Consider the following 18955-nt stretch of genomic DNA (forward strand, 5'->3'; position numbering starts at 1 on the left):
TTACCTGATCAAGGAGCTGGTTGTATAGCTCATGACAATTATCAAAGATGTATTTATAGGTGGAGTCTAGACAGGCTTTGACACAGTCCTTCACCACCATACTGGCTCTTGGTGGACTCTGGAGTTCTTGCACCTGCAAACACACAGAAATACATACAGTGTTTAAAAAGTATGCCTTCACATTCAAACATCCTAGGTTTGTTAGCAGTCCATTCAACATGAAAATCATCCAGATCATAGACATAATGCTAGCAACCCTAATCAACACCTTATCACTTGTGCAAAAAAGGGCAACCTACTCTATGTACTATATATAGTAACTGACATGTAAGTGAACTAGCATTTAGGTACATGTGCAGTGTATCACATACTAACACAGGGGCTCCACTGTTTGAGCAGCGGTGCATACTGTATACACAGTGAGGCTCAGCATGGCTATGGCACAGAATGAAAGCTTTGGTAACCTAAAGTGACAGTTTTCATTCCTTTGCTCGCAGCTGCCATCTTAGCTATGCCTCAGTGCGCTAGCGCTACAACCCGACTCCCACAAAGAACGTCGGATGGAGCCGTGCTTTTCATATACCAGGAGACAAGTCAGCATACTCTTGGGGTTGAAGGAGGTAGAGGAAACAACCATAGCTGTTTATTGATGAATGAAGTTTAACACAACTCCACTGCTTTAGCCTCAACTCATGTGGTTGTGTAACAATAAATGGTTTGGTTTTTAAGTAGTAGAAGGTTTAAGGAGTAGAAAGTGAAAATTCTAATGTATATCAGAGGTATGCAAAGTGCTCCGTTATCATTTAGTGCAAGTTTATGTCTCTTTTAGTTTTTTCTTCAATTACATCCTTGTGTTCCCCTTTCACCCCTCAGCTTGTCCACTGCCCATCCACCCTTCACTGTCACACATAAAAACACACCTTCATCCTGAAGAACGTGATGCTGGTCAGCAGATCAACAGTAGATTTCAGATCTTGGAGACGCTCTGGGTTTCCCGCAGGGAAATTATCCTGATTTAAAACAGAGAGAAAAATTACATAAGGAGAGAGGACATCTTGTTGGAAGCAGCCTTGTAACGTCACACACCTCCGACTACCATGTCATATCGCTTAGGCCAAATATTAAAATTGATTACAGAGCAATACCCAGCAATCATAACAAAATGACTGTCTGTCTAATCGTTTAGTGGACAAGGGAGGTCTCTGCTGATGAAAACCTCTATTTCAGGGCCATGAAGTCATCAGGCAGTGCAAAGCACCGTGACGGAGAGCATATAAAGCCCTGACAGCTCAGAAGAAAGGCATCGCTGGCCCATACATTATCCTACTTCTCCTACTCTCTCAGTGCTCTAATAAAATTTTGCTTGTTTTCAATCCGTCCTCTTCCTTGTCGATGAATGCACATGGGAGACTCAGGAAGTAGAGCCAAATCTTAACGCCGCCTTTAGGCTCGACAGCACAAGCGCAGGAGGGGTTTTTTATGCTAGACGACCAACAGAGGCAAAACTCGTCTGACATCTTAACGATGTCAACAGCATACAGAATTTGATTGGGTTTCCAAGAATACACACAATAGACAATTGAGGTTTTTAAAAAGAAATGTTAAACACAACCCAGAGGCAGGTCTCGAATCTATCCAACAGAAAATGCAGATGACCTGTTAATGTTTCACAGTCAGTCTGCAGTCTACCGAGACATTGCAGTATATTTCTCTAGACCCGTGATTAACAGGAAAAGTCCATTTTAGTGGTGAAAGTGTAGACCCCAATAAACAAAGCTTGACACACATTTTGCATAAGCAAATGTAGATCACGTATTCTATATTTGGCTGCTGAAGTGGGAAAAATAGAGAAGAGAGAATCAGTAGAGGCTGTTTCTTCTTCAGATAAAACGTTGTTTGTGTTGCTGCCTTTTATATGAACAATACAGTTCTTTGAGGGTTTCATCATTTCTCTCTAGATAAAAGATTCCATTCAGTTTACATTTCAAAATGAAATTCATCCAGTTGCCAAGGGACTTCTTTTTTTAGAGTTATTGGGAAAATACATGGTCATCAGTCACTTTCTTTGCCTTCTTTTTTCTACTTATGTAGCCTTGAAACACAACATTTGTACCTATGAAACAACTGCTCTATACTGTAGTGTCACCATAGCCTTGAAACTTGGTGTGTCCGTATGTACTCAGACCACACAACAACAGCTCAGTATGTGCTTTAGTTGTTATGTGTTGGTACTGAGTAAAACTAAAAGACTGCAATAGGATTTGTTGTTAAAACAAAGGTAATCCACTGAGGCTGATGAATTTCTCAATTAACATTTAACCTAATCTGTGGTTTCTTATTTTAACAAAAGAGGCAATAACAACTCTTGGTATGAGAAGAAAATCATCTCAGAAAGAACTTAAACTGCACTCCAGAAATGTTCAATTTTCACTATTGCCAGTCTGCCTTTCAGTGATAATGGAGGTCTGATCCATTGCTGAGTTATACAATTAAATTTCATATTGCATTTAGGGAATATTTTAAATGTATTAATTCCAGCAGTTTCCTCAACTTAAAATTGTAATATAGGTGTGTAATTATGGTGACTAATGTCAAGTAAAATCAAGTGCTTGTTGACATTCACTTTAGCAGCTGTACAGAACATAGCATCTACATTCAAATATTATGACCTCACCTACCAATCTAATTTGATATCTGACAGCCAGTTTTGAATGCAGCTGGCATGTTTTTACAAAAAAAGGACTTTATTACTGATTACACCTGTGTAAAGCGGGGGATTTCTAAAAAGCGGGCTACTTTAAACAGCTCAAAATGGCCCATACTTGTCAATTAGTGTTACAAAGTACAAGATGTTAAATTCTAATCTGCAAAATCACTCATTTATTACTGTTCAAGTGCTGCTGCTCTTAACTTCAGGTCTTTCTAACAGGAGCAACAGTGGTGGTGTAAGAATTTTGTCTAGCTCAACCTCTGACTATGCTTGAAAACACAATGCTGCAACTAAGAGCTCATCAACAGAAAAACAAAGTGAAAAGAAAGGAGAAAAAAGATTTATTGTCCACAAATAGACAAGCATACTAAAAGTCTAAGCATTCATCTCTGCTCCAGGAAGAAAGACATAAGCATTGCCTTACAAAGATGACAGAAAGTCCATTATGAGATGAAATGAGGAGTGAATGATGCTGATTAGCTTTTAGTTCTTTGTCTTTGCTCTAGCGTATACTGAAAATTATGTTGGGCCAGTGCTTGCAATTAGTGCAAAATTCCAAAACACTACCTGCTTAACACATAAAAAGAAAAGTTAGAGCAAGCCTACCATTTACAGCATGAACTGTTTACAATTTCAGCTCAGACGCTGTAAACAATACCCTGTACACTGTACGACTGATGTTAGGAAAGGCTCGAATATTCCACAGACAGTGAACAGTTACACTGATTTTACATGTGTCTGTTCTTTGGATACCCCCCAAAAAACATTTTTCCTGCTCTCCCTGTCACAGCAGCATGTTAAGTTTCCATTAAATTCAAGTTATTAAATTCCTCCAGTCTATTTTTCTAAACTGGTGACCTGCCAAGCACCACTACTTTAGGTAATACCCAGACTATAGACAAGTACCTCACACAATCCTACTTAAAAAAAAAAAAGAAAATTCAAATGTTTATTTTTGCCAGGTATGGAATGGAGCAAGTCCAGCTAATCAAAAGCAGTCATGTACTGTTGAGTGCTGGAACACATCATGGGAGCTTTGAACTGGAAACAATACACTCTGACCATGAAGACATGTGGTATGCACCTCTACTTTTGCATGCCTATTGCTATAAGGTATAAATACTGCATTTAGGGGTTGCATATTAGATTTTATACACCTTTTAGATTTTCAAAGGCCTAACTTAACCTCCAATAAAAGTAGTTTTTAGTTGTTTTGCTGTTTCAAGTAGACTGAGGTTTATGCTGTAATATACTGAACTTGTTTTTTTTCCTGAGTATGTCAAATTTATAAGAGACCCCAAAAAGAACCAGAGAACAGTGGTTAGATTATATTTCTCATCTGACCTGCCCTTTCTACACAATAAATCCAGCCAAGGTTATGAACATTGAACGCCAGTATCTTATTCATTCCACTTTAGTTCGTTCTGTGCCCTTTCAATAAATAAATATAGTTGTCACAGAAGTTTCTTATTCTCTGCATTCTGTGAAAGGTGACACTAGCTCTTTTCTTCAGCTTGGATTTTTTACACTTTCTGCCATAAATTTCAAAGGGCTGGCTCTGGATTAAGCAGGTTCTGCTCTGGAAAGAACAAGATTACTCTAAATGCGCGCAACAATGCAGGCGTAGCTTTTGTTTTCTGAAAGTTTGCTTCACAAGCTTTGAAATTATGTTCGGGTGCTATGTGGGAATCATATAAGGGTAATGTTTGAATAAATGCAAATGCTTTAACAAAATCTTGTTGGTATTAACTGTTAAGCATTTATTTTTTGTTTTGTTCATTTGATGCTTTATCCAATCCATAAAAAAGGTGTTAGTAAAGAAAGCTGACGTAGTAGTGCTGTGGAAAGCTACAGGTGCATTATTAGATTTTTTTCCCACAGGTTTTGGAAGCAGAAAGAAAAAACTGCTGTTTGCATGAAGTTCTACTATACAGAGTTTCATTTTGAGACTATATGACAAGACTTAGTGTTGCTCACTGAACAAACATCACTTTATATCAAACTGCCCAAACTCAGCCCACATCGTGCTCTAAATGCTGAATTTTTATGCACGACCCAGTGAACCCCAGTGAAATCCCAGCTGGGACAGACTGGCCATATGAGGTGTCACCATGTATCAGGAGTATCAGACTAAACTTGAAGGGGAAGAAATGCATATGTAGCAAAATGTAGAGTGGCACTTGCAACCTGGCTCCCTCACTGCTGATTCAAGTCCTCTGTTTTACAAAAGCAAACTCGATCTCCCTCAGAATGTCATTATAGGGAAATCCATACTGTGAGCAGGCAGAGAAGCCAGATCTGAATCTTATTACTGTCCAATAGTGGCAGGCGGGCTCTGTGGGATGGCTTCAGAAAGTGAGAGAATGAAAGAGAAGGTATAAACTGTGTGTGGATATGTGTGCATGAACCACTGGTCTGTGGCAGGTTTGACAAGAGAGCAGCAGGGCAGTGCTGGCAGGTGAAGCCAGTGCGATATACTGTGACTTCTCTCAGTGAACGTGTCATTGCCAGATGACCAGGCCATCTGAAAATAAGAGAGGCCATCTCTCCTACACTTAACTCTCTCTCCTTCTCTGTCTACCACCCATACTTTTCATTCGTCATCTGTTACTCCTTCCCGCTCTTTCCAAATTCATCTCATTCCTTCCAAATGTCTCCCTCTTTGTCCAAATCCTTTCTCCTCCAACTCCTTCTCTGCTTCTTTCATCCACTTCTCTTTCCAAATCCTCGCGATCCCTCCCTCACTGTTTGCAACTTCATTCTCCATTTACCGTTTAGGCGCACACTGCTGCTTTTCGGGTGTGTCTTTAATCACATGTGGCTTCACACTGATGGCTATGGCAAATAACAGGGGGACTGAAGCAATCACCCACTTAACGACACATTGCCTTTTGTGTTACATTAAAGGTGAGTGGGTCATCTTTCAGCTACAGTTCACTGTTTCCTGCCTCCAGCTAGAGAGAAGCGTGGAACTGCATGCTCTCAGGTGCATACCTGTGTGTGCATGGCAGTATAGCGGGCTTGTATGCAAATATATTAAATAGACAGAGAAAAAGCGGGAGAAAAATATGTGTTTATATTGTATATCTGGAGGTGAGCAAATCTACATGCACAGGGTATGGAGGGTAAGGAAAATGGTGAAAAAAATGAGTGCGTGACTAAGTATGTGGTATGTAGCAGGACGAGCTCTTCTAGGATTGCTCTGAAAGATTATATGCTGGAATTTAGAATTTTAATTTAAAATATGAAATAATTTGCATCCAGATAATAGTCTCAGGACAACTGAAGAATTACTCTCTTTTTGTATCAACATTTCTTAAAATGCACATCTCATGACGATACATAAAAAAAATTAGGATGTCTTGGATACACAATGATGCAAAACCACTAGCTGAAGACATTTTTATTTAGAAAAGCATTTGATTAATTTCTTCTTATGCTGTTTTTATAGTTTTATTGTTTTACATTGTTTTTATTTACTGTTATATTGTTTTTATATTCCCATTTCCTGTGTTGTAAAGCACTTTGTGATTTTTATCTGTGAAAAGCGCTTTATAAATAAATTTTACTTACTTACTAGACTGTCAAACTAACTATATTCATATTTATATTGATTAAAACCATTATATTAAAAATTAAACATTAATATTGTTTAAACGCCCATACAATGATACTAAAAACAACTGTGTAACTGTTGTCTTTGCACACTTTCATACAGTTATTGTTCAAACCACTCTCTATCGGCATGACCTGGTAGTAACAGTTTTGTTAATTTGACAATAAAAACAGCACATAATCAACAAGTTATAGAATAATTTAAGTTACATTACTATTGCAAATAATTCATTGTAATTTTCTATGATATATACCAGGATAAATATAACTTGATAAGGTGAAAAATAGGTGAACTATATGGTCATCATGGTGATACTGAACAGCTAAAATACATAGATGGAGAATTATCATAAAACAATCATAACATGATCTATTACAGTGGGACTGAGAGAATTAACTATTGAAGGAAGAAGTCATGATAGTCCCAGAGTTTCAGAAATTATGTGTACAACAGCATTTCTGATATTCACTGTCTTTGAGCTCCTAATTCACTAAGTAATTAAAAGTAACATATTATAAAACTAATGCAGACATTGTGTTGCAGATCTTGGGACACATTCATTGAGATTTGTTAAATTGCAACGTATTATACATTTGGAATATGGTTAACAATATATCTGTTTTTCTTTATTTACCTATATAAATATTGGTTTTTGCATGCACGTAATTTTATACACAATATATTTTTCTACTTCAGTAGTCAGTGATACATCTATCACTGGGGAGAAAACAGCATAAAGCAGAAGCAAGACAACATGCCAGTGAGGTCATAGAGACGTGTAATAATGTATAACGGTGAGAGCAGTTTACATCAAACGCGTTCATGCTATGGCTTTAACAAGTCAACCAGGAAATTTTTACATAAAGCAGGACAATCAGGCTCACAGAAAGAAGCTGCCTGATGTGCATTGTTCAGGAACAAGGTCCAGGCAAATGACCCTGATGTATGAACCCATATCACAAAATAAATAGGCGCACAAGTGTTACCTCCACTGGGCTCATATAGTGAAATGATATTTCCCACCATGTGCAACAGACAAAATATTAGAAGCACGTTTCCCGAGACCAGAACAGTTCAACACTAGGGTCACTATACTATAGATCTGAATCGATATCTCTATACCATAGTATTAATAAAACTGATAACATCTACAAAGATTTATTACAGGACACTTTAAAGGACTGAACTAGCTTGCACGCGTAACAGACATTTACAGTATTGCCTCATGGTACAACATTTTGATAAATCGTAACTTTGATTGCCAGTAAGGCAATCTGATTGTTCCTTTAGAAAACATAATTAGTAGGTTGTTCTTTTCTGCAGTCTGTCCCTTGCTGCTAAACTGTATAGTTAATTTAATGAAGAAGTTTCTGACGCTGGACACTGCAGATGAACCATCAAAGGAAAAAGGAAGAAGACATGATTGCCTCATTAATTAAGAGCCCAGTTTAGGATTTAGCACTTATGAAATACCTTTGTTCTTTATAACAGTAACAATAAATTCATATTTGTCTGCAGATTATAGTCTCTGGGTAGAAAAAAAAATGGAGCTAACAGCCTACTTTATAGATATTTTCAGGATGTCCATTACCAGAGGCAGAGTGCTGGGCACTCTTTACTGGATCTCTTTATTGCACTAAGTGGACCACTATTTTTGAGATGATGGCCTCTTGACATTGTGGGCTGATTACTGATGTTTATGTGCCTGGATCTACCAGGGGCTGAGAAAACTGCAAAAACTGAGAGGCCATGTTTTTGTACATTTGATGCAACAATTTTGTTAATTATGGCATCAACAATGAATGCCATAATGCCTATGTCTAAATATAGACAATGTATATCTATAATTATTCTTTTCCGGATCATGCTTTTTAGGTTTTCCCTTCTTTTAGCACAGCTTCATACTATTAATATTGTACATAGTCCACTTGGTAAATGTCATCCTTGGCATGACATCACAACTAGAGATGGACCGATTTCAATTTCAATTTCAATTTCAATTTTATTTCTATAGCACATTTAAAAGTCACAAGTACAACAAAGTGCTTCACAAACGAACCATACTTGCAATTTACAACAGGAGAAAACAGTTAACAAAGAATAAAATTATAAAATAATAATATAAGAACAGGCATGAATCAGGGAAAATATTACGTATCGGTATCGGTCCGATACTGACCTAAATGACTGGATCGGATATCGGAGAAAAATAAAAAATGTAATCCGATCCATTAAATATCACGAAAGCACCTCACAAAACTTGCAACACGCCGTAACTCACCTCAGAACGTTAGCATGTCGGAGCAGTATGCATCACGTGATAGAGCGGCTGTGGCATGCGGGACCTGTCGGTGGTCTGGATAGCATGTGGAGCTTCGCTAGCAACCCGGCATTTCATCTCCGACAAAGTTATCCCCGAGAGAAGTAAAGCAAGTGTGTAAGTCCATCTCTGAATGTTTGTAAAGCATTCCTGCGTTAAGCTTAACGAGCGACTGCCTCTCGCTCTCCGGCTGCTACTTCAATCGTGAAACTGCTTAAATGATCAGCTGATCGGCTTTTCTGTCGCGAGTCCGTCTTTGTTTTTGGCCCACTTTGCACCAGAAAGAGGAAACCAGCGGCTGAACAACAGCAGCACGTTTAAGCTTGATCAGCTGTTGTTAGAATTTATTTAATATTACTTTCTACACCAGGATCTTTTTCTACGTAGCTGACGCTGGTAACTGTGCAGGGGCGGATCTAGCAAAGTTTAGCCAGGGGGGCCGATAGGGCATTAACAGGGAAAAGGGGGCACAAAGACATACTTTTCTTTCTTATTCTCATTTAAAATGTCTAGCTTTTAATAAATAATTATCTGACACACAAAGTTTTAATTTGATGTAAAATGAATAGAAGTCAATTACTGTATATAGTGACTATTAAGTCTAATATATATACCCTAGTAAGCTATAGTACTTTTTCCTTTGGGAAGGTACCATCTGTGCAGTCTGCAATTTTGTTGAAGAAAGATGTTGAATCTATTTAATATTTCTTGAAAAATAATTGATTTCTGTGCATTTTTTTCACACTGCATCAAATTAAGGTTGATTACGTCGATTAAGCATCATGAGGTGGCGCGTGAGGGGTGGTTCCCTATTTTTTATTTATTTATTTTTGTTGTTGCTGGGAGTTGGAACCCTATTAGTTAGGTTGCTTAATATTTACGCTAAGTACTCTTTAAAATACCAGAATAGGGAGGATGGTGTAGGTCTAAGTTTATTAGATTGATCAGTATTGCTGAACTATGAAATATTTTTTTTGTATACAGGTATAACAGAATAGCTTTAGTGTAGTTGTTGTTTTAAACTTGAGTATGAACTTGCAGACTTGCAAAATGCAGCAAGATATTTTAAAAAACAGTTTTGTTGATTAAAAAACACTATATCGGATTCATATCGGTATCGGCAGATATCCAAATTTATGATATCGGTATCGGACATAAAAAAGTGGTATCGTGCCATCTCTAATCACAACATTTACCAATGACATTTACCGCACCTTAAGCCCCAATATTTTGCGCATTTAACACCTTTGCACTTGGGATTAAGATCCATCTAAGAAGGAACCGTATCCAAGAAAAAGAAGAATCCACATGCATTTGGCATTAGCAACAAAGTGTCACTGTGCCACACTAGATAGTCAAAGGAGAATGTAATCCAAACAAAGGTGACTCCATCTGGAATTTGTGATGTAATGGGTACTTAGACCATCTTTACAGCAATAAGGAACATAGAAAAGAAAATGCCAAGTGATGAATAATATTGAGATAGACTCACTATTCTCAGAATATTTGCCTTACTCCCCGTCCTTGTATCCAGAAGGCAGTTGTCTGCTCCCTAGAGTGTTTTGTCCTTCAACCGTATCACTCCTTTGTTTTACCTGTATATGTCTAAGTCTTTGATCTTGCCACCCCCAGGGCTGTCTTCCAGACCCTTGATGTTTTTACCTTTTGTATCTATTTAACACCTATAGGTATCCCACTGCCCCTGTCATCTTCTTGTGCTTCTGTATAAACAGTATGATTTCTCAGAGGTTTTGGGTCAGCTTACCTTCCAAGACTGACATTCTGTGCTGGTAAGCCTAGCGTATGCTTAAATACTTTAATAAACATTCCAACACAGCAAACTCTTAAGAAACAGAATTGATTTTTACATTTTTAACACATGTAGCTTTCTTTGTAGAAAAAAAGAAACAAAGAAAGAAAAAAAAATTTAATGCAATGGCAGTGTATTAGATGAGAGACATATATTACCATCCAACAAATACACTCCCTGGTTGCTCCATTAGATATATCTGTTCAATAATTAGTTAATACAAATACCTAATCAGCCAATTAGATAGCAGCAACTGCATTAAGGGATGTAGACATAGACAAGATAACCTGCTGAAGCTGAATTGAGCAACAGAAGGGGGAAGAATGGTGATTCATGTAACTTTTTACGTGACGTGTTGAAAGTGTCAGATAGGCTGGTCTGAGTATTTCAGAAACTGCTGATTTTCCCACACAATCCTATCATGCCAATTTCTGCTGTGACATTCAGATGGTAGAGCCAGAATTTGGCATAAACAACGCGAAAGCATGGATCTTTCCTGTCTTTTATCAACAGTTAACTTTGGACGCCTTAATACCAACCAAGCACCACAAACATCACAGCAAAAGCGGGTTAACCCCAGTAGTAGACAGGTATACTTAATAAAATGCCTGATGTGCATATGTACATATGTAAAACAAGCAGATATCAAACTGTCAAACATTACCAACGTCATATTTTTGTACTGACAGATGCCACATAAACATGACTACACACAAACACACACACCACATGTAAAAATCTAATACATACCCGATATTTGGAGAGGTCGATCCTCAACGAGTTGTGCAGCTGGTCCAGTAATTTGACAAATTTCTCCCTCTGCAAGGACAGAATTGTATAATTCAGTTTGGAGCATCACCTCAAAAGTATTGTGCCTAAACATTTCTTACACTGCATGGTGTGGAGCATATCTTCGCCCTAGTAATTCAGTTTTATTTGCTGGAACAAGATTTTGTCATTTTGCAATATTGCCAGCGTCAGCTTGCTGGCTAAAAATATTATATGATGCCTTACAACATTAACTTCTGAGATGTTGCTGATTTTATACAAAACTTATCTTCCACTAGAACTATTAAAAACAAATAGTGAAGTCAACAGTTCAATATCAGCTTGTAGAAAAGTAAAACATGTCACTTAAGTCTGACTGTTGCCAATAGATATTACATTTTTTTATGAACACTATATTACACTACGGTTGGCAGACAGCAAGAAAGTATTATGTGTACTTACCCCAAAGTTAGAGGCAGCAAATCGGTCTGAAGCAGAGGCAGTGGTTGTGGTGGTGGTAGTGGGATGGGCGAAGTAGGAATTGATATTAGCAAGCAGGTTGCTCATTACTGCTGGCACCCCAGGACACATGTATTTGGCGGACAGACAAGAGAAATGCCTGCAGAGGAGAATAAACAGCTATTATCCTACAACAAGTGGTTGAGAGAATAAGAAAAAAAGGCATGATTTCTTCACAAGGGAACATAAAACAATTACATGAAAAAGTACAACTTAAGATCCCACATCAACTGGGCAATTTCAGAAAGAAGCATCAAGAGCTCAACACGCACTTACATAGTGGTGAGAAAATGCATGTGCTAAGTTACAAAGGTGAGAAAAAAGGCTGAAAAATATTCTGTGTTACTGCAGTAACCACAATAAAAAAAGAAAGTGAGAAGACATAGAGCAGTAGAGTATTTCCTCATCATATTTCAGCTTCCTGTGGCTGAAGGGAGAACATATTTTAACGTTCCAAACAATTACTTCTGAAGAGTTAGTTAGTGCAAGTAGACCACTGCCCGTGTTCATGCAGTAAAATGTGTCTTCAATGAGTATCTATAGAAAATTGTGTCATAAATCAGACTGAGCTGTATAACCTATACTGTTAACGACATAAGGCTGCAAAGTAACAGATGGAGCATATAGGTTTAATAGTAAATCAAGGGAGGTTCAAAGGAGGAGAAATTAAACGTGTAAATTTAACTGAGAACCATTAATCCTGTATTTTTAAATATCACAGAGATAGACTCCAGCACAGTATTTGAACTGCTTAGCTGAAATCAGCCCAACAAAAATTAGATCTCAGTACTGGATGGTGCTTTAAAAATAAAGCAAGGGAGGGGGTGAGGATGGAAATGAATGAGAGCTCTTTTACTGCTGCAAACTTGACATCTTCCTGCTACCTTTTCTAATCTCCCTAGATCCTTTTTTGATTCTGTGACTTTTAGACTACACACAGTAACAGCGGCACATGCCACTTTGGATTTGGCATAAACTTGCCCTTTCTCTCTACACACATCTGAGCAGCGCTACCCAGCAGTAATTAAGTGGTGGAGCCTGAGAGGCCTAGTTTGAGCAGGGATCTATGCCTGAGTGAGGAGCATATGCTCCTTTTAACACTCCATCCTGCTGCTCCACAAGCCATTTGGAATGCATCTTAAATCATAATGCAGCAGGATGTTGTTATTGTAGATAGTATACCGCATATAAAATTAATAGGTGCAATAATCTGTATGTTTACTTTAATGCATCTCAAAACCATGCACACTTGAGCTGCCTTTTCAGCCTCAGGCATGACCCATAGCAAACAAACATTTGGATGCATGAGAGCTTAAAGCAAGATAAAATAAGCTGAACTTTATACATTTAGTATGTTTTAGCACCACTACCTTTGAGGCAAATATTGTACTTCAGTCTTACAGTTTTAGATACTACCTTAAAGATTACAACTTTGCATGACCTTACATATCACCAAATTACATTTATGATAATTTAAAGTATTACATGTTAGTATTACATGAGTTGGAAAAATATTTAGGAACCAATTGATTTGTCACTGAGTCGAAATCTGGGCTGTAAAAGAACTGGACAGGTTGTCTCATCTACTTCTACTTGCCGTAAAGCACTTAGTTGCTGCCATGTGGTTGGCTGATTAGGTATTTGTATTAACTAACAGTTGAACAGGTATATCTAGTGACGTGGCCAGTGAGCTTCAAGGCACAGCGATGGGAATATACAAATACATACAGGACTCGATATGCTGCTGTAGCCAACAATGCGACGCAGTTAAAATTAGCTGAAGCTTAAATGCCTACAGTGAGCACATTAATGCACATTACAATATTACTATTGACAGAATAGTAAAGATGACATACAAACATATATGCTCTCATTTAAGGTTTTGAATTCAAGATTTTTATTTTTAGTGGCGTTTTTTTCACATGGTGGTATTATGAATTTAATAGGATTCAAATCCACAGATTTGAGCATGTCTAAGAGTCGGGCATTTAGACTGAAAACAGACATTTTGAAACTAAGAACATCTTGCTGAGTGAGTCATCACTTCCACAGAGTTATGTGGAGTAACGGTAGCAGATTTACTCCCCCTTCTTCTTTGTGGAGCGGACACACAGACACACATACACACACAAAAACACAAACACGTTCTCATTGGGAGGCCGATTTAATTACTCTGCTTTCAGCCTCCAAATTACCCAGGAGCACTTGGGGTTAGGAGAGCAAAGTGAATGATGCAAAGAGAGTGATGATGGCATCCGCTGAATTCCCATGGTGCTTTTAGAGCTGGATCTCCTGAGCCTATTTCCAAGAGGGAAGACATTGCCTCCCCTAAAGTTATCCTGCTTTGGTTTTTTACTAGCGGGTGAGATGTACTACACACTCACATATCATTTAATGGGTTCAGATAGCTAGGAAAAATGAAAAAAAAAAAAAGATGATGAGAGATGCGGACAGGGAGACAGGGGAGTGTTGATAGTGTGCGATGAAGAAAAACGAAAATGAGGGAGGGGTATGCCAGGAGTTGTTGTAAAGGGCACCGGAGGGAAAGTGAGCCTTCACAGCTGCTGTGATTTACGCAGTCATGATGTCAGGAGTTACTCTGAGTCAAGGTTCAGCGATGAAGAAAACAGAAAGGTAGGACCTTTCATAAATTCCTGATGAAACATAATGAGAAACACCATGGTTAAACAAGGTTCAAGCCTGAAGCATTAACTCCACGTGATAAAGCGGGTAATCAGGCCACTTACTGCCCTTAAATAATGTGGCTATCCCTCATATGATACAATGAACTGTCACAGTGAATCAACAACATGTCAGCTAGCAACTCTCCATCAGTTTGCTGCACCAATATGATCCAACATGTCAACAATGCTTGTGCTATAGTTGGGCTGTTGTTGTAGCAGCTGCACCCCTTTCTTGTGTGGATATTGTGTGATAACAACTGATGGATTTTGGAAACAATTAAAACTGACTTTGCAAGGTTAAAAAGAAAGTCAGCTGCATGTTTGCCCTACAGGGCCAGCAGGAGAAAAGATAAAGTCCACAGGGTTAAATCATAATCGGTAAGAGAGTAGGTGGTGCGAGAATCAAACATACTCAGAGGTCAGTGGGTAATAAATGAAATTAACAAATTTTAAGCAAATAATTTGAAAATAATTCTCAGTCCTGCTTGATCACTTGATTTTCAAACTTGAAAGCAAAAATATGAGTTGAGCCTTCCATTCAATTTGCCAACAATCTGTGTGTAATTAGGGTCTGATTTAGTTAGGCAGCAGTTAATTACATAGTCAGCTAGTGGGACTGCCCAACAAGTGCAGTGGGAACAGAGCTTAAAAGGTGTACTTCGATGGTGCTTTTCAAACAACAGCTCATACAGAAACCAGATTGCAGAGATACTCAATGACTCATTATTAATGAATTACTGCAGTAAAAGTCATTAGCAAACAATAGATAATAGCTGATATAATGCAAGAGACTATCTTTGCCTGTTTAATTCTAAAACCCATTTTTTATTTCAACTGGTAAAGGATGCTTTATTCTCTGTGTTTACCCACCTATGTGATATACTGAAAAGTATCTTACTATAATACAGTATTTTAGATATATATATATAAATTATTAAGGCAAAATTTTAATTAAATCCCCATATAGGCATCTCCCCTAAAACATAGAAAATGTCAATCTGCCCATCCACGAACAGCTCCTTGACAATACTTCACATACGTGGCACACAGGCACATCTTGAGGATTTATCTACATCAAATATTATGACACCATCGTGCTCCCTAGCAGCCACCTACCAATGGGCTGAAATGTCTCATTTATAGCATTTATCCAGCTAGAACATCAAAAACACTTGATCCTTTTTGAGTCATGACAATAACATCTGATATGCATCTACAGAAGTCGAACACTTGAAATCTCTCTTTGACTGCAGAAGGAAGAGCTGAGCAAGCCACCTTGGCACACAAGTACACAGTAAGCACCTAAAGGACCTCATCTATATCAAATATGATGATGTTGCCTAGCAAACATCTGGCTCAAATTACAAATTTTTTTGCAATCATGCATCTATAACATCTATATTTTATTTTGAAGTTATGAAACGGTCTCAAACTTTGGCACATAGTCAAGCAAGAGATAGCTTAAACATACTAAGTTTTACATGAGATAATATAGCTTCAAGATAGCCAGGCTCGTGTATAGACAATTAAAACGGAGAAGTAAACCTTAATTAAAGATCAGTTATTTTTCGTACTAATGTCACTGCGGTAGTTCCTGACTAGCTCAGTCAATGTCACACAGAGCAACAAGTGGTTTGCATTCACTTTGTCTCTGTGGTGGAACCAAGCTATAAATGTAGAGTTTAAATAACAGTGTAAAAAAGAGTTTTTTATAAGAGTATAGTAAACACAAATATTTTAGAACAGGAGAAATCCATTCAGCCACATACAATACAAAAATAAACTTGGGAATGTAAAGCAGTGCATCTGGGTTGAAGCTTAGAGGATTAAGTAAATACGCTGTGCAAAGACAACAAAATAAATCTGCTGCTAGTGAACTGGATGATGGATACATGTATTGTGCAGACTTCTAAAGTGTTAACAATTGCTTTAACACAGCACAATGTCAAATGTCACATCAATGACCTTGATCAATATTGAAAGGTTTTAATGTTTCCAGTGGTGTCACTGCAGGGGAATGTGTTTGGGGGTCACGATGGAGACAAAGAGATAAACATTTATAGACAGAAAGGGTCACAGAGGATCACCGACACAAGCAAGGAGGAAAACAACACTGTTTGTGTGCCCATGATCAATGTGACAAAGGCAGGTTAGGAGGTTTTTCCATGAGACCAACAATTAATCAATCAAACTTGGGAGCTCGATAGTTTTCCAAGCTCTGATTCTGCTGAGGAGACATCTTTACTACTCCAGTTCTCCTTCGCTCGTCCTTCTCACATCTCCTTTTCTCCTTCCACTCTGGTAAATGAGACACTGACAGATTGGTGAGGTAAAAGGCCATAGATCAGGGTAGTACTAACGTCATAGCCTGATAGATGGATTCCACTCCGTATCTCATGGCAAACTCATCCACTATCTCCTGCGACACATCGTCAAAGTAGACCTTCCACGCCTCTTCCCCTTTCACCTGCGGGATCTTCACTACCCCGCTGTTCTTCACCTCAGTCAGATAGTGGAAAAGGTTCTGTGAGTGGCACGAGAGATAAGAGAGGAACAGGTTAGGGTGATGGAGCACGGTGTCATGACAGTTTTTTTGGGTGGTGCATGCCAGCTGATGAAAAACCTTATCATAGCTGTAACTGTCTTTATAAACATGATGCTTAGAACGGTGGCAATGATCAGTGGATTAGAGCAGCAACCTTTCCTAGTACCAAATCAAATGCTGATTACCTCGTGTAAACAGGTGTACTGGCCATGAGGAGGAACCACGTTCTCCTCCCCTTTCATTTCCACGCTGATCTTGAGTCTGATGGCACCAGATACTGCAGATTTGTCAGTTCTTTTATCTGTAAAACATTACCGAGCTGGATTAGACATTTAGAATAACTTAAAATTATCAGGAGAGTAGATGGCAATATTTGTTCAATTTTAATTCTATCCAAAACACAGGGTGCAATTTTCATTTCCTATATTTTGAGCTATGCAGTGTGGTTATCGTGCACCAGATTGACTAGTATGGACTGGTAATTTGTTCTTTTTACTCTGCACAGCTTTCTAAATTGCGGGCCATTGATTTTGACAATTTTTTTCTTCACAATAGCAGATGGCGAAACAAGTTAAAGACATAAAGCACATTAATCTCTACAAGTTTTGTTGCACACAGTAAAAAAAAAAAACGGATGAGAGAGACTGAAAGGGAGAGAAAAAGAGTGAGAGCGTGAGATACAAGCTCAAGCCTGTAAGAAGTGACCTTACTCTGAAAAAGAACATCAAATTTAATAATGTCCATCACTTATAAATCTGTCCTTGACCACACTACAAAGAAGAGACATACAGTGCTGTGAAAAAGTGCTTCCTCCCTTTGGAATTCCTTTTTTTTTTTTTTTTTTGCATATTAGTCACACTTAAATTGTTCAGATCATCAAACAAGTTGTACTATTAGGGAAAGATAACCCAAGTAAATACAAAATTGAGTTTTTAAATGATTATTTCATTTATTATTAAAAAAGTTGTTCAAACCTAGCTGGCCTTATGTGAAAAAGTAATTGCCCCCTAAACCTCATAACTGGTTGTGCCACCTTTGGTAGCAAGAAAAAAAACTGCATTTAAGCATTTGTGATAACTGACAATGAGTCTTCCACATCACTGGATGTGTTGCTTTTTTAGATCTTTTAGTCTACTTCACTTTGTCAGACAGGTTCTATTTGAATCATTTCTTGATTCAACAGGTCTAGCAGTATTAACCAAATAATTAAACCTAAGTGTGGCTAGTGAAACTGAATTGAAATCTTTCCAAAAAATGTGGTTAATCACAGTTAATTCATGGTTTAACAATTACTTTTTCACACAGGGCCAGGTAGTTTTGGATAGCTTTTCCCCTTAATTAATAAATAATATATATATTTTAAAACACAATGTGAAACCTGAAAGTGTGACAAATGTTAAAAAAAAATCAGGAACACTGTGTAAAACAAAAAAACTAACATTAAAATACATCTATGACATAATCTGACACAGAAATCTTGGCGAGAGGCATTAATAACATTTATAATGACATACAATAACCTTTTGGGTTTAATTCTCCACTAGCAAATATCAACACTCAAAGACCACATGTGACAAATAAAAAAAAACGACCCGTACAGTAAGGAGATTGGGTAACTCTGTGGAGAGTAATTTGCTGTTACAGGTTGGGTTTATTTTTCACCTTAGAAAGAAGGGTCAGCGCAAATCAATACAAAGTTGTTTTCAGGTGATCTCTTTTATCCCAAGATGAAATATTTCTTTTCTCATGGGAGTGGTCTCTTCCAGAGAGACACTGGTCCCATCTGTAGGGCATGAAGGGTCACTCAGTGGTTTGGTGAGCATGAAAATAATGAATCACGCTATGGCCTTTGACAGATATCAAAACAGTTAACAGTTATTGGACATCACTCTCTTCCACCATCATCACCTCAGCACATGAGGGAAGCATGCATCATTCCCGCAAAGTTAAAGAATTTACTTGGCACATCGAGTCCCACTGCAT

At 37.9% G+C, this 18955-nt stretch overlaps 1 protein-coding gene across 2 annotated transcripts in view; it reads right to left on the reverse strand.

Moving 5' to 3' along the window:
• Positions 1-18955, reverse strand: part of unc13c (unc-13 homolog C (C. elegans)) — a 115364-nt gene that overhangs the window by 50473 nt on the left and 45936 nt on the right. For both annotated transcript variants that reach the window (XM_085451092.1, XM_085451082.1), the window contains exons 11-16: positions 17158-17273; positions 16788-16951; positions 11687-11843; positions 11207-11275; positions 921-1010; positions 5-133 (exon numbers count right to left, since the gene is read on the reverse strand). In XM_085451092.1, coding sequence (XP_085307218.1) covers positions 5-133; positions 921-1010; positions 11207-11275; positions 11687-11843; positions 16788-16951; positions 17158-17273 — 725 coding nt within the window. The remainder of the gene's footprint in view (positions 1-4; positions 134-920; positions 1011-11206; positions 11276-11686; positions 11844-16787; positions 16952-17157; positions 17274-18955) is intronic.

Source organism: Copadichromis virginalis, linkage group LG1 (genome assembly GCF_057382275.1).
Source record: "Copadichromis virginalis isolate Kocher_CV1m ecotype Utaka linkage group LG1, C_Virginalis_male_GT1.1, whole genome shotgun sequence".
NCBI lineage: Eukaryota > Metazoa > Chordata > Actinopteri > Cichliformes > Cichlidae > Copadichromis > Copadichromis virginalis.